This window comes from Natator depressus, chromosome 9, assembly GCF_965152275.1.
Source record: "Natator depressus isolate rNatDep1 chromosome 9, rNatDep2.hap1, whole genome shotgun sequence".
Lineage (NCBI taxonomy): Eukaryota > Metazoa > Chordata > Testudines > Cheloniidae > Natator > Natator depressus.
Window position 1 is genome coordinate 9,649,551 of NC_134242.1, and position 25,605 is coordinate 9,675,155.

At 43.4% G+C, this 25,605-nt stretch overlaps 1 protein-coding gene across 4 annotated transcripts in view; it reads right to left on the bottom strand.

The window, feature by feature from the left end:
• The window catches only part of ATP11B (ATPase phospholipid transporting 11B (putative)), a 119,803-nt gene that overhangs the window by 67,705 nt on the left and 26,493 nt on the right, over positions 1-25,605 (bottom strand). For all 4 annotated transcript variants that reach the window (XM_074963491.1, XM_074963495.1, XM_074963494.1 and 1 more), the window contains exons 2-4: positions 9,995-10,111; positions 8,954-9,043; positions 6,400-6,480 (exon numbers count right to left, since the gene is read on the bottom strand). In XM_074963491.1, the coding sequence (XP_074819592.1) occupies positions 6,400-6,480; positions 8,954-9,043; positions 9,995-10,111 (288 nt within the window). The remainder of the gene's footprint in view (positions 1-6,399; positions 6,481-8,953; positions 9,044-9,994; positions 10,112-25,605) is intronic.

The window sequence follows — 25,605 nt, forward strand, 5'->3', positions numbered from 1 at the left end:
TATTGTACTGCCTAGGAGTCCCAGTCATGCACCAGGACCCCATTGTGCTAAGGGTGCTCAAACACAGAACAAAAAGACAGTCCTTGCCCCAAGAAGCTTAAAATCTAAGTATATAACAGAAGTTCTTGAGCCAGTAATTCTTAGCAGCAATGTATTTTGCTGTTTCTTGGCTAACTCTGGCTATGGTTCACTGTTAAATAATTTTTCTACCAATGTTTCATTCACAAGTGTATGTGTCTTGTACTCTCAATTCAAAGTTACAAAAGTAGGCCTGGTGAGCGAGTAAGCAAGCTCACAGCTGTGCATAAAATTCAGATGTGAACATTTAAAAAAGTTTGACTTGATAAAAAGCAAAGCCTGCAGCAGATTTACCATTTCTATATAAAAAGCTCAATGCTACTCAAAGTACTAAAAGTGTGTTCATCAACTATTTCTAAAGATTACAGCAAAGGTCACAGTTTTCTGTGAAGATCTAGGGTACTTTTGATAACATAGTAAATTCAGTGAGACAAATATTCAAGGGCATTTTCATTTAATGTGGAGAAGTCACTTTCCACTGATGCTTGAGAAACAGATTCATTACCTTACTTTGCCTCAAATGGACAAAACAGCCAACCAACTCTAAAGGGCTACCTCCAGTATCTTTATAAATTTATACCACACCTTATTCACCATCATATATTCTATACTTGTCATACGCAATATTACAGAAATCTGCTTTAGGGATGTTTTAGAGGATTTTTTAGAAGTCTTATTGTGTGTATTTTCATCTCTCTCTCTCCACCTGCAAAGCTGCAGAGATTAGTTACCATGATTCCAACTGTACAGAGGTCAGAAGCAACCATAAAAAAACTGGAAAGCTATCTTTATTGCTTTTCCGTACATAAAAATATGACAAAGCAGTCTGCTTTCTTGGAACCTTGCAAGCCTAGAAGGGAGTATGGGGTCTCAGCTGGGAATATCACCACCCCAATGAGATTGTTTCTGGCCTTGGAATGCCACAAGATATTGGACCTGAATGTTTTGATATTCACATATAGAAAAGTTGTTACTGATACAGAACTAAATCTTACTTGTCCTGAACCTTGGACTAGGGTTAATTTGGCAGGGTTGACAGAGGAAATATTTCTATGGAAAGTTTATTGAGGCAGTCAAAGGGGCATGATAGGTTTATCATCTATCAACTGGTTCTTAATTTATAAAATTGATATCACCTCCATACATGGTGTTTATTATACATAAAATATAAGCATTTTGCCCAATTATACTCTTAATTCAGCCACTGAATGAGATTTTTCTTCTTTCGGGTTAAAGAGTGTCCTGGAAACAGAACACTTTATTTAAAAAATGACCTGATATTGGACGATCCCACACATGACTAATGAATGGAGAAAAAACCCGAAGTACCGTATTCGTGTTTCCAAGTTTACAGTCTTATGTTACTAATACTCAGAAGGCTAACCCAATTCTTTGAGGGTGTGGAACAATGAGTGACCTAGACAAATTGGAGGACTGGGCCAAAAGAAATCTGATGAGGTTCAACAAGGACAAGTGCAGAGACCTGCACTTAGGAAGGAAGAATCCCATGCAGGGGACTGACTGGCTAAGCAGTTCTGCAGAAAAGGACCTGCACAGTGGACGAGAAGCCGGATATGAGTCAGCAGTGTGCCCTTGTTGCCAAGAAGGCCAACGGCATATTGGGCTGTATTAGTAGGAGCACTGCCAGCAGATCAAGGGAAGAGATTATTCCCCTCTATTCAGCACTGGTGAGGCCACACCTGGAGTATTGTGTCCAGTTTTGGTCCCCCCACTACAGAAGAGATGCGGACAAACTGGAGAGAGTCCAGCGGAGGGCAACAAAAATGATTAGGGGGCTGGAGCACATGACTTATAAGGAGAGGTTGAGGGAACTGGGGTTATTTAGTCTGCAGAAGAGAAGGGGGGAGGGGGATTTGATAGCTTTCAAATACCTGAAGAGGGGTTCCAAAGAGGATGGAGCTAGGCTGTTCTCAGTGGTGGCAGATGACAGAAGCAGCAACAATGGTCTCAGGTTGCAGTGGGGGAGGTCTGGGTTGGACATTAGGGAACACTATTTCACCAGGAGGGTGGTGAAGCGTTACCTAGGGAGGTGGTAGAATCTCCATCCTTAGCGGTTTTTAAGGCCTGGCTTGACAAAGCCCTGGCTGGGATGATTTAGTTGGGGTTAGTCCTGCTTTGAGCAGGGGATTGGACTAAATGACCTCCTGAGGTCTCTTCCAACCCTAATATTCTATGATTCTAACGAAGAAGAAAGAAGAGAAGGCTTATTTGGGTCATGTAAATCCCAGTGCCATTAAAATTTTCTTGTTTCTGAGCAACACAACTGCTAAAAAGAATACACATTAGGAACTAGGGCTGTCAAGCGAACAAAAAAAAAAATTACTCATGATTAACTGGGCAATTAAAAAAAATTAATCGCAATTAATTGTGCTGTTAAACAATAATAGAATACCATTTATTTAAATATTTTTGGATGTTTTCTACATTTTCAACTATATTGATTTCAATTGCAACACCGAATACAAAGTGTATAGTGCTTACTTTATATTTATTTTTGATTACAAATATTTGCACTGTAAAAAACAAAAGAAATAGTATTTCAATTCACCTAATACACGTACTGTAGTACAGTCTCTTTATCATGAAAGTTGAACTTACAAATGTAGAATTATGTACAAAAATAACTGCAATCAAAAATAAAACAATGTAAAACTTTAGAGCCTACAAGTCCACTCAGTCCTACTTCTTGTTCAGCCAATCACGCAGACAAACAAGTTTGTTTACATTTGCAGGAAATAATGCTGCCTGCTTCTTGTTTACAATGTCACCTCAAAGTGAGAACAGGTGTTCACATGGCACTGTTGTAGTTAGCATTGCAAGGTATTTATGTGCCAGATTTGCTAAAGATTCATATATCCCTTCACGCTTCAATCACCATTCCAGAGGACATGTGTCCATGCTGATGATGGGTTCTGCTCGATAGCGATCCAAAAGCAGTGCGAACCAACGTATGTTCATTTTCATCATCTGAGTCAGATGCCACCAGCAGAAGGTTGATTTTCATTTTTGGTGGTTCCGGTTCTGTAGTTTCTGCATTGGAGTGTTGCTCTTTTAAGGCTTCTGAAAGCATGCTCCACACCTCATCCCTCTCAGATTTTGGAAGGCACTTCAGATTCTTAAACCTTGGGTCAAGTGCTGTAGCTATCTTTAGAAATTTCACACTGGTACTTTCTTAGCGTTTTGTCAAATCTGCAGTGAAGGTGTTCTTAAAGCGAACACGTGCTAGGTCATCATCCGACACTGCTATAACATGAAATATATGGCAGAATGCAGGTAAAACACAGCAGAAGACATACAATTCTCCCCCAAGGAGTTGAGTCATAAATTTAATTAATGCCCTTTTTTTTTTTTTTTTTTTAAAACGATCATCATCAGCATGTCCTCTGGAATGGTGACCGAAGCATGAAGGGGCATACAAATGTTTAGCATACCTGGCACATAAATATCTTACAATGCTGACTACAAATGTGCCATGCGAACACCTGTTCTCACCTTCAAGTGACATTGTAAATAAGAAGCGGGCATCATTATCTCCTGGAAATGTAATACCAACTTGTTTGTCTTAGTAATTAGCTGAACAAGAAGTAGGCCTGAGTGGACTTGTAGGCTCTGAAGTTTTACATTGTTTTGGTTTTGAGTGCAGTTATGTAACAAAAATGTTTTTACATTTGTAAGTTGCATTTTCATGATAAAGAGCTTGCTCTACAGTACTTCACCACAACATGCTGGTGATGCCTCACACACTATGGAATCCTGCTACAGACTGGAGATAGCCTACGGTGGTCACAAAACTTACTGGATTTAAAATATCATACCATCTTGAAGTATTTTAATACCCTAATTTTAAGAGGCACTATTTCTCTTCCCTCTACTCCCTCCACTGCAACGTTGCTACTGAATGGCTCCAGTCTAACAGAGTTACGGAGTTCTGTGATGTGTCTTGAAACGGGTGCAGCGAATGGTGGGGAGTCACACAAACAGAAAAAGATCACTTCAGCATTTCATATCCTGAATGACCGTCTTACCCTTGCCATTTGGGGAATTCCGCATATAATTCTGAAGTTCACAGAATCGTAGAACTGGAAGGGACCTTAAGAGGTCATCTAGTCCAGTCCCCTGCACTCGTGGCAGGACTAAGTATTATCTAGACCATCCCTGACAGGTGTTTGTCTAACCCGCTCTTAAAAATCTCCAAAAATCTTTCCACAACCTCCCTAGGCAATTTATTCCCATGCTTAAACATCCTGACAGTTAGGAAGTTTTTTCTAATGTCCAAGCTAAACCTCCCTTGCTGCAATTTAAAGCCCACTGCTTCTTGTTCTATCCTCAGAAGTAAAGAACAATTTTTCTTCCTCACCCTTGTAACAACCGTTTACATACTTGAAAACTGTTTTCATGTCCCCTCTCAGTCTTCTCTTTTCCAAACTAAACAAACCCAATTTTTTCAGTCTTCCCTCATAGGTCATGTTTTTTAGACCTTTTTTTGTTGCTCTTCTCTGGACTCTCTCCAGTTTGTCCACACCCTTCCTGAAATGTGGCGCACAGAACTGGACACAATACTCCAGTTGATGCCTAATCAGAGCAGAACAGAGTGGATGAATTACTTCTCATGTCTTGCTTACAACACTCCTGCTAATACATCCCAGAATTATGGTGGGTTTTTTTGCCTTTTTTTTTTTTTTTTCCCCCAACAGTTGTTATACTGTTGACTCATATTTAGCTTGCGGTCCACCATGACCGCCAGATCCCTTTCTACAGTACTCCTTCCTAGGCAGTCGTTTCTCATTTTTATGCGTGTAACCGATTGTTCCTTCCTAAATGGAGTACTTTGCATTTGTCCTTATTGAATTTCATCCTATTTACTTCAGACCATTTCTCCAGTTTGTCCAGGTCATTTTGAATTTTAATCCTATCCTCCAAAGCACTTGCAACCTCTCCCAGCTTGGTATCATCTGCAAACTTTATAGTACTCTGTATGCCATTATCTAAATCATTGATGAAGATATTAAACAGAACCAGACCCAGAACTGATCCCTGCAGGACCCCACTCGTTATGCCCTTCCAGCATGACTCTGAACCACTGGTAACTACTCTCTGGGACCGGTTTTCCAACCAGTTTTGCACCCACCTTATAGTAGCTCCCTCTAGGTTGCATTTCCCTAGTTTATTTATGAGAAGGTCATGTGGGACAGTACGAAAAGCTTTAGTAAAATCAAGATATACCACGTCTACCGCTTCACCCCATCCATAAGGCTTGTTACCCTGCCAAAGAAAGCTCTCAGGTTGGTTTGACACGATTTGTTTTTGACAAATCCATGCTGTTACTTATCACCTTATTATCTTCTAGATATTTGCAAATTGATTGCTTAATTATTTGCTTTATCATCTTTCCAGGTACAGAAGTTACGCTGACTGGTCTGTAATTCCCCAGATTGTCCTTATTTCCCCTTTTTATAGATGGGCACTATATATTTGTCCTTTTCCAGTCTTCTGGAATCTCTCCCATCTTCCATGACTTCTCAAAGATAATCACTAATGGCTCAGATATCTCGAGCTGTTGAATTTTAATCCTATTTTGCAGGTAACAATTAAGCCTTGCCAAAAGCCCTACCAGCATTAATATACTTCAGGGATAGTGAAATATAGTCAGATCTCTTTGTTTAGGTTACAAACAATATTTTTGTACGGTTAAGATATTAATTGATTTTCTGCCTCTAATCAATATGTAACTGTAAAGTGATTACCTCCATTCATCTGACAGCTGTGTGAATGCCTAGATTTCTGCCCCAGGGGAGGACTTACGCTTTTCCTACCTAGGGCACCATTCTACACTGGCAAGAAAAGCTCTCTATGCCACTCTTGGGGCTCTCTTAACTGCTGCCAAACAACATGCAGGTACTTTTAATGCATCACCCACCCCAAGTCTCTTTCCTGGTCTGTATTATGTACGAGGATTCCTTTATAATGTGTACTGAGGTGTGCCAAGGGAATAAGTGAGAGGCATTAGGAAATGGTCTTATAACAATTGACATACAAAGCCTAGACAAAAATGTCTTTTGACAGTCATTCCTGTGCATTTAAGGGTGTTACAATGAATCACTGGGTGCCTGACAGCTAAGCAGAGCTCCCCAGTTTAAGCTTCTGGCGGGCAACATTTTAAACACATTTACTGATTTCTTTCTAGAAACTATGTGTGCGCTTTACTGCTTAGAGTGTCTAACAAATCCTGACTACACTATTTAAAGAAAAGATTAAGAAACTGTTTAAAAAGGAATCATGCTATTTAGGCTAATTTCATACCTGTTTTATGGCTGTTACAGTTATGACAAAGAATAACGGCAATCCGCTTGTAATAGGACTGGTAGGTGTATCTATCATAAGCTATAGGAAAAGAGAATGAGGATAATGTTAGTACCAGATTATTCTTATAATCTTACAAAACCAAAGGCAATAACATTTTACACCACATGAGCAAAATTATGTAAGTCAGAGAGGCTCTTTATTACATATTCCATAGTCATTCTAGTGCAAAACTCCCCTTGATGTCAGAAGCAGTTCTCCTAAAAGGTGGCAATACTGACATACAGTGCAGACAGAAAATCTATGGTGAGGATCACAGAAGAGAATTTCTCTTGCAGTTGGTAGTGTGCATCACATTTTGATTTTAAGATTCTTAACCAACGAAAACAAGAATTTATTTTCTCCTACCAAGTTGAGTTAAGATATATATTATATGAAACTGCTTTTTTACACCATACAAAGAACTAGCTTACAACAAAAAAAGTAGGATAAAAGACATCTTAAATTCAGACTGAAAACTGAAAGCACAAATTTCCTAAGGCTTTATCTCTGGCACATAAATTAAAGAATCCCCTTGCACATAGTACTGCTTTCTGTCTTCCATAAGAGAACCTTGCAGATTTTACAATTTGTGCTACCACTGTTGTGGTGCCAACTTCAATGCAAACACTAAACACGTATGCACGAGTCTGTATGCGTTTTTCTCTACTGCAGGAACAGTGCTACTTCACAGGATAAACTAACTGTATTAAAGGGCTGCAGAGAAAGGATACAGAGGGAAAACAGTTATTGAAAACATTCATATTAATTTAAGAAATTTATTAGGTTTACCTGAAATTTAACTCATTGCCTTGGGAAGCACTACCAAATAAATCTTGCATAGAGTTTTAAAAAGTTAAAGGTTAGAGAAAATAGCTTGGGCAACAGCAGGGCCTGTTCATGATCTTTTTACTCTCAAATTTCCCAGAGTTAAAAAATATGGCAAATTCCAGTCTGAGCGAGAGAACTTGTGTTCTGATATTATACAGCCAGACAGGATTTCAGCCTGGAAACATATCTTATACCAAGAAGAATACTATAACATAGACAAAGATTGTGCAGAACCAAGTGGACCATGAACAGTAGTAAATAAAAATCTACTTTGATAAAGTAGATAGGAAAAGAAATGATGCTCTCAAGTTTCCAAGAGGATAAAGGATGGGCATATTGGGTCAGACCAATGGTTCATTTAGCCCAGTTCTCTGTCTTCCAACAGTGGCCAATGTCAGGTGTTTCAGAGGGAATGAACAGAACAGGCCATCATCAAGTGATCCAACCCCTGTTGTCCACTCTCAGCTTCTGGCAGTCAGAGGCTAGGGACACGCAAAGCATGGGATTACATCCCAAACCATCTTGGCTAATAAGACACTGACAGACCTATCGTCCATGAATTTATCTAATTCTTTTTTTAACCCCATTATAGTTTTGGCCCTCACTATATCCACCGACAATGAGTTCCACAGATTGACCGTGCATTGTATGAAGAAGTAGTTCCTTATGTTTTAAGCCTGCTGCCTATTAAATTTCCTTTGACCACCCATGGTTCTTGCGTTATGTGGAGCAGTAAATAAAATTTCCTTATTCACTTTTTCCACACCATTCATAATTTTATAAATCTCTGTCATGCTGCCCCCAGCCAGTTCTCTCTTTTCCAAGCTGAACAGTCCCAGTCTTTTTAATCCTGCCTCATATGGAAGCTGCTCCATACCCCTAATCATTTTTGCTGCCCTTCTCTGTACCTTTTCCAATGCCAATATATCTTTTTGAGATGGAGAACCCAGAACTGCATGCAGTATTCAAGATGTGACTGTACCATGGATTTATATAGTGGCATTATGATATTTTCTGTCTTATTATCTATCCCTTTCCTAATGGTTCCTAAGATTGTTCGTTTTTTTGACTGCTGCTGCACACTGAGCAGATGTTTTCAGAGAACTATCCACAATAACTCCATGATCTTTTTCTGAGTGGCAACAGCTAATTTAGACACCATCATTTTGTATGTATAGTTCGGATTATGTTTTCCAATGTGCATTACTTTGCATTTATCAACACTTATCATTTGCCATTTTGTTTTACAGTCACCCAGTTTTGCGAGATCCCTTTGTAACTCTAGTCATCAGAGGAGTGAAGTTCTGGAACAGCCTTCCAAGAGGTAGTGGGGGCAAAAAAACCCTAACTGTCTTCAAGACCGAGCTTGATAAATTTATGGGGGAGGATGGTATGATGAGACTGCCTACAAGGGCATGTAGCTGCAAATACTCAAAATAGTATTTCAAATTTGAGCCTAAATTCAGTGCAGTCCAAGCAGTTAAGCCTCCAACACCCTTGTGAAGTAGTTACTGTGCCTTTAAAAAAAAAAAAGATGAAAAAACTGAGACAGAGTTTAAGTGATTTGCACAAGGCAGAGAATGAGTAGCAGAACTGAGAATATAACCCAGAAAATCCTGGTTTCCAGCTCTATATTCCGACAATGGAGTCTCTCTCATGAAATTATGAGTTTTATTCAACTTACCTGAACCAAAAATATAATAAGAAAATAAAAATTGGCTACTCTTCTGAACTGCTCAAATAAATTTTTCGGAATAAAATTCCACACCGTATACTGAAAAGAAAAGAGAAGTGCGGTTATATAACATGACATTGCACAAATTTTCCACAAAAAAAACTTTTCAATCTTTTCCCAGTCTCTCCCCAACAAATCCCTCAAAACCGTCTCATTATCCTCTTCCCAAAGTGCTGTACCCTCTTCTCTGTCTTTGGGGTGAGGCAGAGCCAAGGCTTGTCCCTTCCTGTAGACAAGCCAGGAGCTAGGAGAAGCCCAGGCATCGAGGTAGCTGTGCTGGCTGCAGCAGTGCCAGCTGAAGATACCTTCCTACCGATCGGTGTGCACGCACACGCATGGGTGGGTGGGAGGGAGGGAGAGGTGTCAGAGTGGTTCCCCTGGGGACTGCTTTCTCCCTCCCGCTGAGCCAATCAGCTGGTTGCAAGCTGGCTATTGGGAAGGGGGAAAGATTTACTGAGGCTGCTGCAGCAGCAGACATTGCTATCTGCTGCGTTCTGTTCTTACCATCCAGCCAACTAAGATATTTATTCTGACCAATTAGGTCCATGCACCCCACCAACGGCCAGACTGTGCACCAGAAAGGAAACTCTGTGTGCAGCTCAATGTTCTCTACACTAACATGCTCTTTTTCACATAACAGCCTTGACAATTTGAGAGATGCCCTCTCTAAGTACAGATGTAAATATCTGGAGGTGATGCAGGGAATTGCCAGTGGATCTCATGGTTCAAGACCCATCCCCTTTCTGAGGAATTTTACCTGAGACGGTCAGTCAGTGTGCAATCAGGCTTTTGTATTTTGAAGGGCAGGGTGATGGGAGCAGAGAGGAGGAGGAGAAGGGGCCTCACTTTTTAAACATTGGTTTTGAAGTCATTTGCTGTTTTAAATGATGTGAAAACACATCACACTACCAGATGCACAGATACTCCACAACATCCTAAGTGATGTTTACTTTTTATCAAATATTTTTGACAAAGTACATGGATCCTTACCTTAGATGAAATGATTCTGTTCTCTGCAAATTTCTGAGGAATATAATGGCCATTCTGGGGGAAACGATTTGCTATGTAAATAGTTCGTGTATCACTTTGATGTGGTGGGTCAAAACCCTGAAAGGTAAAAGTAAAAATCAGTTGAACAACAGGCAGGACATTTTACATCAAAACTATCGTTTCAGATCACAGATGGCACACAAAATTCTGCTAATCTTTAAACTGAAATTGTGATCCAAATTTTAACAAGAGTCTTAGAATAGCAGATTATGAATTGGACACAAAGATGAACATATCTGGGCCAAAAAGGATTTTTTTCTTGCTGTTAGGAGGCTTGCTTTTTAATGTCATTTAAATGCATTTTGATTAATTTGTTTTTTTTTTAAATTTCCTATTGTGTTTAAAATTTGACATGATCAACTGAAAACAACCCTAAATTTATGTGGAGTGTGTTCATTCCTTATGGGGGACACATCACAAAAAATCTTAAGAATCAGAAGAAAGAGCACATACAGGCTATGAAAAACAAGGGTAAAAGTTACTGTCTCACAGTAAAACCAGAAAAAAACAAAACAGAGAAATGGCAGTTTGGCTGAGGGAGGGTATGAGTAAGGCAGAGAGAAGCAAAAATGGAAACCAAAATACAGGAGGAAATTAAAGATATTCAAAGCTGTACTTTTAAAAGCCATACTAATGTTGATCATAATTGAATCATATAAGGAAGTTTAAACAAACAGAAGAGAGTCACACTAACAATGCTATGGTTCAAGTTTGAAAAAAATAATCTGACCAGTGGAAAATCAAGAAACTGGCCAAACATTATTTTCCCTCTTTCCCAAGTAAGTAAATGATTTCCTGCCTCAAAGAACATAAAAGCCTTGCTTACATTCAGAGACTTTATCTTCTAAAATTTCCCACTGTTACCACCAATTCAGGTCCACCAATGATAACAGTGGGAGCACTGTGTTTTGTAGACTTGCTGAGCAGGGTTAGACAAATCTTAGAAGTGAAAATTAATCCCATAGTACTGCCTCCTCTGCAAAGCCTCTTCAAAGAGCAGATACTTCACCTGGGAGCTTGATCCTACTTCTGGTGCTGCTGTAGCCTACACTGGCAGCTGCTCTGGAATCAGAGCCAGCAAAGCCACACCAATATCTGTTGCTGCCCTAGTTTTGGTAGTAGGTCAGGAAGACTCACTATCAAAAAAGTGGGTGGAGGGGGACAGGACAGCAGTGCCTGAGTGCAATGGCTGCTCCAACAGCTGAGCGGGGACAAGTACCAGGAGTCTGCTACGAGACTGCTCTTGGCCATCTGAAATATTGAAGGAGACCCAGTCTGTTCCTGCATGCCACAACCATTTCCCTCCTTGCAGGGATTAAGCTTGCTTTTTGCCTGCTCTGTCATTTTTGCCTGTTCTCACAAGGAAACAGCAAGCATTATGCGTCAAGAAACTTATATATGCTCTTAAATTTGGTGGCCAAATCCTACAATTTGAAAGGTGACCAAATTATTTTGGGGACACATCCTGACCAAAATTGCAAGGCAGGGATGGGGGTGAGAGGGGACTCACAGTGGCACAGGTGCCATTTGTGCCACTGAGGTCAGACCATTCTGGTCAATTTTCCAGAGGGCTGGTCATTACCTCCCAAGCTCAGCAAGGCTGTGTAACCTACCTACAAGTGCTATGGAAAGAAAGACACTCCGGGAGACAACTACTTGACAAGAAGGGGAAAGAACTACTGTTACTGGTAACAAATCTCTCTCCCTCAATAACCGCCTTTATGCATCTCCACTCTTGGGAAATGCTTAGGTGAGTCTGCCCTGCGGAAGAAGAATCTCAGCACTGAGCGGCTGATTACAAGTCACAGCTCCATGCCTTCTTAGCAAGGCTCAGTGCTGAGGAAGTCTCAGCACCAAGAACTTCTTTTCCACCATATTTTCAGACTTCATACAATTCTGATCCTACAAATTTGGCATTGGGCTTAACTAGATGAGTGATATCTAAGAGTTCCTTTATGGCTCCCTTACCAGATCCTCAGCACTGGACTGCAGAATGGGGGAGCAGATTTTAAAAGCCAACAGAGGGAGTCTGAGGTAGCCCTTACACTTCCTTTGGGTCTGATGGAAAGCAAATATCAGTTTAGATCAGCAGTTCTCAAACTGTGGGTCGGGACCCCAAGTGGGTTACAACCCTATTGTAATGGGGTTGCCACGGCTGGCATTAGACTTGCTGGGGCCCAGGGTTGAAGCCAAAATCTACGCCCCACTGCCCAGGGCTAAAGCTGAAGCCTGAGGGCATCAGCCCCGGTTGGTGGGGCTCAGGTTACAGACTCCCTGCCTGATGCTGAAGCCCTTGGGCTTTGGCTGTGCCCCCCTGCCTGACTGGGGCTCAGGCTTCGGTCCCCCCTCCTGGAGTCGTGTAGTAATTTTTTTTTTTTTTTGTCAAAAGGGGATGGCGGTGCAATAAAGTTTAAGAACCCTTGGTTTAGACTGCCCTTCAGTGGACGACGGGAGACATCTCATGTGGACATTAGTAACAAACAACAAGGTATCACAGAATACACATAGCCTAACACTAGCTTTTTTATCTGCAAAAGCCATGGAATAAACTGGGTAGAGAAATGAAGGCAACAATTAATTAGTCCAAATCCAGCAGAAATAACCACAAACCAACACCAAATGAGAACTGGAGAAATAAGGGGACAATCTGACATGACCAAACCCGAATAAAGCCACAGAAGTGTTGAATTTAAAAACCCAACAAGGTAGAACAAGCAACACAGAGCAAAATATAAGCATATGCTCTAAGTTTTTCATTATTTCTTCTTTGTAGCATTCCACAGATTCCCAGTTTAGGTAAGATTTTTTTCACCTTTCTGGTAGGCTCATTCCAGTAAATTTGGGTATGTTTTTCAAGGCCTCACTAGTAATCTAGATAGGGTTGAAAAGTTCAATTCTTCTGCTTTATAAACTGTAGAGGGAATAAAGAGGCCTTTTGCAATAAAACAACTCGAAGAGGATTCCTTACTGATTAAAAACTATAATCATAGGTAATAAAGGCATCAGACCTTAAAATTAAAGAAGCAATGTCAAGTACTCTGAAAACTGTCATATTAAAATTTCTTTCAGTGCTTGACAAAACCAATTAGAGCTCTATCCCTTCATACTCAATTTGTAAGCATGAAATTGATTGCCAGCAAAAATATGTGATGGACAATGTGATAAATATAAATGCAACAAAACATGGATAAAAATCAAAATACTTTAAATCCTGAGTGTTTTGTCATACACTTACACAGTGCTTTTCATTCGTTGATCTGAAAAGCGCTATACACAATGGGTAAGTACTGCAGAACTTAATTTACTTCAGAAAACATGAAGGAAGCTAATACAGAAAGAAAGGAGCAAGAACAATTTAGGAAGATTTTACAAAAAGATTTGAAGAATAAATTTTTGGCAGACAAGAATTGAGTCTGCTCCATGTACAGTGGCAAGAAGGCAAGAAAGAAGGTATGAAGATAAAACTGGGACAAGAACACAAAGGGTATGTCTACACGGGGGGGGGGGAGTCTGTAGCAGCGAGTCTCAGAGCCCAGGTCAACTGACTCATGGGGCTAGTGCTGTGGGGCTAAAAATAGCAGTGTAGATGTTCGGGCTCAGGCTGGAGCCCGGGGTCTGAATCCTTGTGAGGGTGGCAGGCCTCAGAGCCTGGGCTCCAGCCTGAGCCTAAACATCTACACTGCTATTTTTAGCCCTGTAGCACAAGCACAAGTCAGTTTACCCAGCCTCCGAGACTCATTGCCATGGGTTCTTTTTTTGCAGTGTAGACATACACAAAGGGATTAGTCAGGGGAAAGGACTAGAAACATATTAGGAAACAAAAGAGAGGAAGAAGCTGTTCAGAGCTTTGTACGGGACAAGTTTAAAAAGCATGAATTTGAGATGGTAAAATACAGAATGATAATGAAAGGATTTTTGTTTGAATGCTGACAGAGAACAAAAGATAGAAGAATGTTTTTAATACCAATATTTTGGATAACTGGAGCTTGTGAATGAATACTTCTTAAACTATTTCTAAAACTATACTAAAGTATACTAAACTATATTATGTACTGAAATATTTGTGAGTAAGAAAGCATGTGTACCTGGTAGAGATGAAAAACGTACACAGATTTTTTTCTTTTTTTTGTTTTGTTTGGAAGGTGCATGGCAACCACAAAATGCTAGGCACTTTCCATACATAAAGCCCTGGTCTCTAGTCTGAAGAAAGAAAAGGAGTACTTGTGGCACCTTAGAGACTAACTAATTTATTTGAGCATAAGCTTTCGTGAGCTACAGCTCACTTCATCGGATGCATACTGTGGAAAGTGTAGAAGATCTTTTTATACACACAAAGTATGAAAAAATACCTCCCGCCACCCCACTCTCCTGCTGGTAATAGCTTATCTAAAGTGATCACTCTCCTTACAATGTGTATGATAATCAAGTTGGGCCATTTCCAGCACAAATCCAGGTTTTCTCACCCCCCACCCACACAAAGCCACTGCCACAAGTACTCCTTTTCTTTTTGTGAATACAGACTAACACGCCTGTTACTCTGTAGTCTGAAGAAGTTACATTAGAAAGAAAGAAAGGATGAGAGTAGGGAAAGCAGAATAAACAAACTCCCAAAGCAGATAACAACTGATGACATTCTGATAATAAAATGGTCTCACCATGCCATTACTTAGTTTTGTTTTTTTTAAAACTACGGACATTAAAAAATACAGAGGAATATTCAAAGCCACGAGGGAAGTTAGACACCCAGCTTCCCATAGTGCTTTTAATAATCTCCCCCACAATACTTGGATCCTGCAGGATCCAAGTGTGGAGGGATCCAGGTGTGGGGTGAGAGGGTTCTGTGTGGTGCAATGTGGTTGAATGGGGCTTGATGGGATAGGGGTCCGTGTGAAGCTGGTTGGGGCTCAGTGAGGCAGGGGGCTCTTCCGGGTGGTTTAGGTGTAGGGTGGGTGGGGATCTTTGGGGTGAGGGTTCAAGTGGGGGAGGTCTCACTGGGAAATGGTTTGGGTGCAGGGGTGGGGGGTCTGGATGCAGGGGGAAGGGGCTCGCTGAGGGTCTGAGTGCAGGAGGGTTCCAGATGCAGGGGGTGAGGCTCGACGGTGGGGTCTGGGTATGGCAGGGGATGCACAGGGGTTGGGCTGTCAGGGGAGCGGCTCCCCATACAGTGACCCCCTCCCCAAGTGGCTGAGGAGCGATGGGGGCAGGAAGCGGGAAGGGAGGGCGTGGAGCTTCCTGCAGCTGGGGCAGGTTTCTGGGGGTGAATTGGACCTGGCCATTCCTTGCAGGGGAAGAGCAAATCCCTAGTCCTGCCGGAGTTAGCAGCTGAGCCCAGTGCAGGGTAGAAGCCACTGGCCTGGGTGTCCCTAGCCCCTCCCTCCCCCCTACAGTGATTTACCTCCCCAGTGGCTGCTCCAGGTGCCCAAAACAACATGCCCACACTGCTGGGGAGGGGCACGTGACCGCTCTTGTGGCTTCCTTTTGCTTCCCCATCAGAAAGTAATTTTTCTGTGGGGATGCAAAAAAAATCTGCAGGGGACATGAATTCTGTGTGCACGTAATGGCACAGAATTCACCCAGGAGTAGACGATGTATCATTTGCCTCTGGAATACAGGTCACTGATTTTTTTTCTTCCATGTACAGAACTTGAATTCAACTAAGTAATACAGAAAATTCTCAGAAAGACATAGAAATAAACAGAATAAATAATATTGTCATTAAACAACACAGCAAAACATAAGTAACCATTAACATTGATCTCTGAAGGAGGAGCCAAAGACATACAATTTTTAAAACAGGACTGGTATCTGGTTATTACTTTTAGTTTACTACTATGTTACATAATTTTAAACACCTCCACAAAAGGGAACTGTATATTGCTTTCAAACTATTCAGCTGTGGTTTTGTAGATCTTGAAGTTTAGAAACTAAAGTTTCTTCTTTAGCAACACTTGCCAAGACTCTAATAAGCACTGTGAAACAAAAGCTAACCCATGAAGAAAATGTAACCTTTTTAATACAACAAATGATAATATATAAAATTCATCACACAAAAGCTTCATTAAGGTTAAGGTGCAGACTCAGTGGTTTAACTGAATATTACCTGTCAAGAGTGTTAAAGTTTACAAAAACAGAACGAAAAACTGTATAAACCCTTTGGCCATTATCCTGCAATGAACTCTGTGCAAGTGGATCCCTGTGGCTGTGCAGAAGTCATTCTAGGATTAGGGCCTTAATCAACTAGTCACTATGCCTCCGGATAACCAAAGTACTCACCCATAGCCCTGTGTAGGGGAGCCCTGAAACTGTAGGCTACTTAAGGTCCTCAAAACGGCCCATCTTGCCAAACTCTGCAGATCCTCAAGAGACTGCAGAGACTAGGTGCTAAGGGCTCCTCTCCTGTTGACTTCTGATGTATAAAGGAAGGGGAAAAAATGTAACTGTGAAAGGGTGGTGGTGAAAAAAACCTCACTACTTCTCTTGCTACTTCTCAGTCCACATTGAAGAGGTCACGAAGAGTGAACTCCCCCCCCATATCCTTACTGTACTATGGCCCAATGTAGGAATCGCCAAGGAGTGAAGACTCCCTCCCCTGCGCCCAACTTCCCCATGACCCTTAGAGGCTCTTCAACTCCATAACAACCGCCACCCCAGCAACCCAAAACAGGCTCACTAAGAAATAATAAGCCTGCTAAGGTTTGTGGAGGGTTGGAGGGGAAAGAGGAAGAAGCACTTGATAAGTATCATTGGGCCCACTGGGGACCAGCACTCCCTCTCAGCATTAGGTTCATAAGGGGTCAGGGTAACCCCCCCACAAGCTCAGGTGGATGTGGCAGGCTCCAGTGAGCCAAAGACTTGGAGGTGGCTCCCAGTGAGCCTCTTAATGCTTGCTGGGACTCGTCCCCACCTGCAGACCTCAGAAGGTCCACAGGAAGGGAAGAACACCATTAAGGATATTATCCCCTCTTCTCAGCCATCTGCAGATCTCCTAAGTTATGCATGTGCAGGGTACCCATCATTATAAATCCCAGGAGAGCCTCAGGAAGACGGGACTGGATGAGAACTTGATTCTTTGGGGAAGAGATAAGGGAAGCATAATCCCCCTTCTATTAGGCCTCCTGAGGAGGCCCCACTAAGCCTTAAGAAACGTGTCAGTTTCCCATGTGTGCCTCGGGGGGCGGGGAAATCTCATCTCCTATTGATAAGCCTGTCTGGCGTTCATGAAAAATTTCCGAGGTGTCTTTCTACAACAACAACTAGATTCATTTTAAAAAACTGTAAACTTAGTATATGATATCAAAGCACTCTTGCAAATCTAAGTTCAGACTCCCTAGTGTCATTACCAAAGAAAATGTTAACTTCAGTAATTTGACTTTAAAAATCCATTAAATTTAGGTCCTAAGCACTATAACTGTTAGAAGAGTCCAATAAAGTGGATTTCATCTCTCCTTTGTTTTCACTTCAAAGTAGCAGAAAAAAACCCTCTCTGAACTGTTTTACAGCTCTATTTTTAGGGTGGTATAGCTGAGGAAACCTTTGTCTGAGTCATTTACTTTTTTCCAGGAACAATTCAGCCAAGTCCTACATCCAGCCTTCCAATATAGGGTTTGTTTTTTTGTAGATTTTAGAATGGGTAGTGAGCTTGTATAGAAGCCCAGCTGCAACCTTAACTATGAAGCAAATGCCTTCAATCCATAATAAAGGCAGTATATATGTAGTAGTGTTCAGTTTGCTGGTGGTTGTTTCTTCCCTTAAGTTCTTTAAGTCATACAGTCAAAAAGGTTTGTGTTTAAAATGGACTGAAGTATGACTTTCAATTGAAAATGTTTTGCACAAGGATTTAAAAGTGAATGTAGGATCAGGAATTCAAAGTTTCTGGTGTACCATTCTGCATATTTAAAAAGTTAACCAAGCATGAAAATCCCACAAAATTTCTCATCTGTCAGCTGGGTCATGTGTTTATGCATATTAATACTTCTATAGCAGTACAAAAGGTCACAGCACAATAAATTTATAAGAAGAAATAAGAGTAATACCTGGACTCAAATAGGACCTTTCATTGAGGCTCTCAGAGCCCTTCACAAAGGTGGCTATCAACCATACTTCAACAGAAATGCAGACAGAAAGAGAAGAGAGTTTTTGTTTTTAAATGAAAGAGGTTACTAGCGTTTCTCCTTCCACCCCGATCTTATCTTTCCTCTCCCTAGTTTACAGGATGCCAAAAATATGATTCCCTCCAAAATAAGAAGTAGGGTCCTGTTTCTTTTCTCCATCCCATCTCACACATACTCCCCCACTAGTTCACACACTTCAAAGCTATTTTCTCCAGCCAGTTACTGCACTCCTAGGGCTATGTCTACACTACAAGCGCTCTAGCAACACAAATGCTTCCTATATCTACAGAAGTGTTTTTTTCTGTAGTTCAGTGTAGTTAATCCACCTCTCTTGAGACGTGATAACTAGGTCAACAGAAGAATTCTTCCATCAATCTAACTGCATCTTTAGTGGGGGGGGTTAGGTGGACCTAAATATAGTGTAACATTTTTCACATCCCCCGTGACATGGCCAGGTCAACCTAATTAAGTGTAGACCAGGCCCTAGTTTCACTTTAGAGGAGTGCATGTTTTCTTGGGACCAACAGGATACAAGATTTCACCCTTCCTGATTTAGACCAGTGGTTTTCAAACTGTGGGTCGCGGCATGTAAGGCACTGGGTCATGGCGGCTCTAGTCAGCACCACCAACCGGGGGCTATTAAAAATCCCATCGGCGGTGCGGCCCGGCTAAGGCAGGCTAGTCCCTACCTGTTCCAACACCGTGCTGCGCCCCGTAAGCAGCCAGGAGCAGGTCTGGCTCCTGGGTGCGGGGGCCACGAGGCTCCGGACGCTGACCCGACCACTGGCTCTGCACTCCCATTGGCCGGGAACCGGCCAATGGGAGCTGAGGGGCTGGTGCCTGAGGGCGAGAGCCACACAGAGCCGCTTGAGTACCTCCGCCTAAGAACTGGACCTGCTGCTGGCCACTTCTAGGACGCAGCATAGTCCAAGGACAGGCGGGAAGCCTGCCTCTGCACCCCGGCTGCACCGCTGCCCAGGAGCTGCCTGAGGTAAGCCTAGACCCCAATCCCCTGCCCCAGCCCTGAGCCCCCACCAAATCCAGAGTCCCTTTCTGTACCCCAATCCCCTCATCCCCAGCCCCATCCCAGAACCTGCACCCCCAGCCCAGAGCCCTGACCCCCTGCCCCAGGCCAGAGCCCCCTTCCACACCCTGAACTCCTCATTCCCAGCCCCACCCTGCAGCCCTCAACCACGCACCCTAACCCTCTGGCCCAGCCTCGACCCCTCCCACACCCCAAACCCGTCATCCCCAGCTCCACTGGGTCATGGGCATCAACAATTTTCTTCAACTAGGTTGCCAGAAAAAAAGTTTTAAAAACACTGATTTAGACAAGTCACAAGATCTCTGGTGCCTCTATTTCACCATCACTAAAAATGGACATTATGAAGCCTATTTACCTTTGTAAAGCATTAAGCCCAAAGTACTATTGTTCCCAAGCTGCTCTCTGCCTTCTCGCTGAGGAGCCACTATTCACCTCCCTCTCTTTCCTAGCACTGCTATGGTAGGAGAGACAGCTTTATAAGAATGAAAGAAAGAACAAAAGAGGTGTTACTCTAGCAGTTGTTATTTTAGGACTCAAGCAGCTTACTCTTTGAAAAACCCAAGAGCCTTCCTCCCCCCACCACCACCAATGAGAGGATACCGGGGGCTGACAGTGGTTAAAAAAAGAGATTCCTCACTGTATCTATCCACTTCTGCCAAAGAGAAAGGAGGTAAAGGATCTCAAGTCCCCCTTCCAGACCATCAATCAATCAAGTCAAAAGCCAAGTAGTCGTGAGGCGAAACATTCTACTCAGCAAGCAGCTGACACCTGGAGAGTGGAATTTTAACTGTGCTGTTTACATCAGGCAGAAGCTGAGCCCACAATCATCCACTGAATTTAAAAATCATGTGGGAAATTTTAAGTAGCTTAGCCAAAGTCAGAGTACTCAGTAACAGTCAGGAACAGATCTGAGAACTTGACCCCCGACTTGGATTCTCCCCCACTTGCCTCATGCAAGTTTCACACTACTGCTGAGGAAGTACTATTGGAGATACATATATGTTAACCCGAAAGAGAAAAGGGAGGAAGAGCTACCTACAATAGAACTGTGCAACTGATCCCCCCAAAATGCAAGCCAAGAAAAAAAACCAACTGAATTAAAGTCATGCTAGCTCAACAGCCAAAGTTTTTTGGGAAGGTGGATGTTATCCACTGCTAAGCTATCACACTTTTTATCCTTACCATCTACTATTATTTAAAGAAGCATTAAGTTTAACAAATTGCAACACTTATCAGTTAAACTAACACACACATTTTACAACACTGCCAACTGAAACAGCAGCACAAGCCCTGAAACAAAAAATCTGTCATGATCCTCTCAACTAAGATTGATGAAATATGAAACTCTTTGCCAGCGTACAACACACCAGCAGCCATGTTTCGAACTTTATAATAGAATACACAAAGGAATATTTATGGATCTGCTGTTGAACAGTAAATTTATCATTTGCATACTATCTGCCATCATGTGATGTACAAATATTATGCACTATGACAGAGTACTGGCTAGGAAACCCTGAGCCAGCCCTCTGTCATGCCAGCTCCAATCAGGAAAGGGGAATTGGAGCTGGCTGAGTGAGCCCAGACCTAAGTGGCAAGCGAGGAACAGCTGCTGGCCTGCTTAGCCAGGAGCTACATAAAGGCTGGCAGGAAGGAAGCCGGGGAGAGGAAAGGGAGGAGCCAGGGAGTTAAAGGCCACTCTCCCCTGCTGGCTGCAAGCCTGACGCTGTCTGTAGCTACAAGGTGGTGGGAACTTGTACTGTAAATAAAAAGCACAGGTGATTGCACCAAAGCAGAGGTCTCCGACTGGTTTGTGGGCGCAGAAGTGGCAGAAGATAGAGGAGACCACCTCTGGGGGCTTGTGCGGGATCCTGAGCCAATGGATGTGGTTGGCAGCCCAGAGATGGAGGAGACCTTGCAATGGCTCGTCAAACAGCAGGAGCAGATGCAGAAGGCCCTGGAAGGCTTCCAGCAGTCCCACTAGGCCGAGAGACAGGCCTTGCTAACCTGGCAGGCAGAACAGCAGAAAAGCCTACAGGACTTTATAAGAGAGCAGGCCAGCATGAGGCAGCAACTCCCGCAACAAATGGTGAGTCCCGCAGCAGGGGATGGCACCCAGCCACCAGGCTTAGGACTCTATAAAATAGGCCCGGGAGATGACCCGGATGCCTTCCTCAGTACATTCAATCAGATAGCCATGGGCACCAGATGGGATATGGCAACCTGGGCCTATGGCTGGCTCCCTACCAGGCGGGAGAAGCTCAAGCAGCCTACATGGCCTTGAGTAAGGAACTGGCCTGGAATTATGAGATGGTGAGAATGGCCATCCTAGACTGGGTGGGCCTGTCGGCAGAAAAATACCACCAAACGTTCAGGTCTGCCCAATGGACGGGGCCTGTGTGGCCTAGGCATTAGCCCAGAGACTGATGGACTGGGCCACCCGCTGGCTGAGGCCCAAGGCGCAAACAGTGGGGAAGATAATGGACACCCTCATCCTAGAACAATTGCTACAGGGCCTCCCCGAGAATATCAGAGTCCGACGACATCAGCCAAGTACGGTCAATGCAGCAGTTAAGCTGACTGAGGACTACACAAAGGCAGACGTTTCCCGAAGGGAGGGCCGACCCTATAAAGACAGAGAGTTGGAGAAGAAGCTGAAAGGCCCCGAGAGGAAGGAAGAACCCCGAGGAGTTCCCAGTAGAGCCAGCGTGATTGTTTGCTGGCTGTGCAAGCAACCAGGACACAAAAAGGGGGAATGCCCAGATATGGAATATAGGTGGGCCGAATGTGGCTGGACCAATACTGGAGGATGGACAAGGGGACAGAGGCTGTCCACCTCCTCGGGGAGGGTGGGGAGGAAACCACACAGGGGCCTGGTGGATACAGCTTCAGCCTGTTTGCTCATCCAGAGGGGGCTGATAAAACCGCACTGGATAATTCCAGGTGCACAGATGGCCCTGGAATGTTTCCACAGGGACAGGAGATACTGCCTGGTGGCCCAGGTGCCCCTAGAAGTGCGGGGCAGATTTACATGGAAGCGGGTCGGAGTAGTAGGGGGGTTACCCTACCCCATTGTGGTAGGTATGGACTGGGGCCCTCCCCTGGGAGGGAAAAAGAAAGGTTCCCCAAGGAAGGGGGCGGGGACCCCTAAACTGAGAAGCCCCGGGGAGGAAGAGGAGCAAGGTCCTCAGGGTAATGAACATGAGAACTCTAGACACCAGAGCCCGGATAGGGTAGACAGAGGGGAAGGAGGTACTGGGGAGACGGCCAGCCAAAGCCCCTTAGAGGGGAAAAAAGGGGCAACGGGAGCCCCCTGCAACGCAGCTCCCAGGAGAAGAGACAGGGACCCCGCTTGGTGGTTTGGGAGAACCTGAGGCCCAGGGTGTCCAGCAGGAGGTCAGGATTGGCCTACCAGAAGAAAAAGGGAGAAGGGATGCCTGCAGGGGTGCGACTGGTGTGAGGACCTGTGGGTGGCAGCAGAGCTATGGGGACATCCACCCCCCAACCAGTGTACTTTTTGCAGGTGGGGGATGAAGGAACCCCCTGGGAGATGACGCAGATGATCACCCGAAAGAGGGGAAGCGATTTCCACAGATGAACCCCACCGGAAGGGGGTTGAAAGGCCGACGAAAGACGAACATGGCAGTTCATAAGGGGAGAGGCGTGTGACAGGGTGCTGGCTAGGAAACCAGGAGCCAGCCCTCTGTCATGCCAGCTCCAATCAGGAAAGGGGAATTGGAGCTGGCTGAGTCCAGGCCTAAATGGCAACTGGGGAACAGCTGCCGGCCTCCTTAGCCAGGGGCTACATAAAGGCTGTCAGGAAGGAAACCAGGGGACAGGAAAGGGAGTTAGAAGCCACTCTCCCTGGCTGGCTGCAGAAGCTAGCAGGCCCTGAGGCTGTAAACCTGATGCTGTCTGTGGCTATAAGGCGGTGGGAACTTGTACTGTAAATAAAGAGAACAGGTGACTGCACCAAAGCAGAGGTCTCCAGCTGGTTTGTGGTTGCAGAAGTGGCAGAAGATAGAGGGGCCAACCTGTGCCCTGTTACACGCACCTTATATTATCTCCCACCTTCCATCAGTAATTCTCCTACTGATGATCATTCAAACTCCTGTGAGAAAGGTGTGAGACTCTCTAATTTGTTATGGAAAGAAACAAGGCAATTTCAGAATTTCATGTGTAAGTGGATGGGGCAAAAAAAGAAGAGGGCAAAGTCTTATCTGGAAACTCTTCCTTTACTCAGAAGACATGCACAACAGCAACACTAACTGAGGAAACAGAGCTCCTTCAGGAGCCCTTCAACACCACTATGTATTAACAAAAAGAGAATAAACTTGAGACCATTGCAAGAGGTCACTTCCCTAGGGAGGGGAGGAATTCTGACCCAAGATGCATGGGATCTGAACTCTTGCCCTCTGGGAAACAGTCCACTGATCTGCCTATAGATTGCTGAACCTATTCAGATTTTTTAAAAATAAAAAAAACTGAGTAAGAAAAGCCATCTTCTGAAAACTATTTTATTTAGACGACTAGTTTTCCTATATCAGAAAAGGACCTGCTCACATATACTCAGTCTATACAGATTTGTACTCACATAGCCAGCTAATAATTTTTCTAGGCATATTGGTGTACTAAAGTCAAACAAAATTTGTCAGATCAAAGATTACTGTAGAGGAAGGAAAAACCTTTCTTGCAGCAATTTTAAGCACAGCGTCAACTAGAAAAAGAGTTTCAGAGGAGTAGCTGTGTTAGTCTGTATCAGCAAAAATAACTATGAGTCCTTGTGGCACCTCAGAGACTAACAAATTTATTTGGGCATAAGCTTTCGTGGGCTGTAACCCACTTTATCAGATGCATGGAGTGGAAAATACAGTAGGCAGATATAAATATATAGCACATGAAAAGATGGGAGTTGGTTTACCAAGGGGGGGGTGCTAACGAGGCCAATTCAATCATGGTGGATTTGGCCGATTCCCAACAGTTGACAAGAAGGTGTGAGTATCAGAGGGAAAATTATTTTTTGTAGTGACTCAGTGGCTCCATGCATAGAATTTTTCACTCCATGCAACTGATGAAGTGGGTTACAGCTCACGAAAGCTTATGCTCAAATACATTTGTTAGTCTCTGAGGTGCCACAAGGACTCCTTGTTGTTTCAGAAAAAGAGTGAAGAACCCCAGGTACCCTCAGGCTTATGTGTTTCCATTCAAATTTGTTCCTGTTCTTTTAAAGAACTACTGCTGTACTCCTTCCTGTTCTAAAGATCCACAGCAGCAATCTTGTACTATTTCTGCAATTTCCTCTTCCTCCTCATCTCTATCATTGCTGTTTACCACATTTTGTAACCAATTCACATTGTATCTCATAAGATCAGATGACATTTTGGTGGGAAACACAGGTGTTCCAAGAAGTGAGGCTGAAAATTCAGTAGGCAGTACTCTATTCTGAAAAAAGAGAACAATAACTCAGCATGCTGTTTGGGAAACCGTACTGCTATCTATGATGATGTTTAGTAGACTTTTTTTTTTTTTTAATTTTTTTTTAAAAGAAGACTAAGGCTGTTAACCAAAATGACCTGGATGAATTCCAATTTAAGCAGAACTCCACTCCATGTCTAAATTACCCCTTGCATAATGACAGGTTTCAGAGTAACAGCCGTGTTAGTCTGTATTCGCAAAAAGAAAAGGAGGACTTGTGGCACCTTAGAGACTAACCAATTTATTTGAGCATGAGCTTTCGTGAGCTACAGCTCACTTCATCGGATGCATACTGTGGAAACTGCAGAAGACATTATATACACAGAGACCATGAAACAATAGCTCCTCCCACCCCACTCTCCTGCTGGTAATAGCTTATCTAAAGTGATCATCAAGTTGGGCCATTTCCAGCACAAATCCAGGTTTTCTCACCCTCCGCCCGCCCGCGCCCCCCCCCCCCAAACTCACTCTCTTGCTGGTAATAGCCCATCCAAAGTGACCACTCTCCTTACAACGTGCATGAAAATCAAGGTGGGCCATTTCCAGCACAAATACAGGTTCTCACCCACCCCCCCCTTTTCCCAAAAAACACACACACACACAAATTCACTCTCCTGCTGGCAACAGCCCATCCAAAGTGACCACTCTCCCTACAATGTGCATGATAATCAAGGCGGGCCATTTCCAGCACAAATCCAGGCTCTCACCCCCCCCACCCCCCCCCCACACACAAACTCACTCTCCTGCTGGTAATAGCTCATCCAAAGTGACCACTCTCCCTAAAATGTGCATGATAATCAAGGTGGCCCACCTTGATTATCATACCAAGGAAATGGCCCACCTTGATTATCATACACATTGTGAAGAGAGTGGTCACTTTGGATGGGCTATTACCAGCAAGAGAGTGAGTTTGGGGGGGG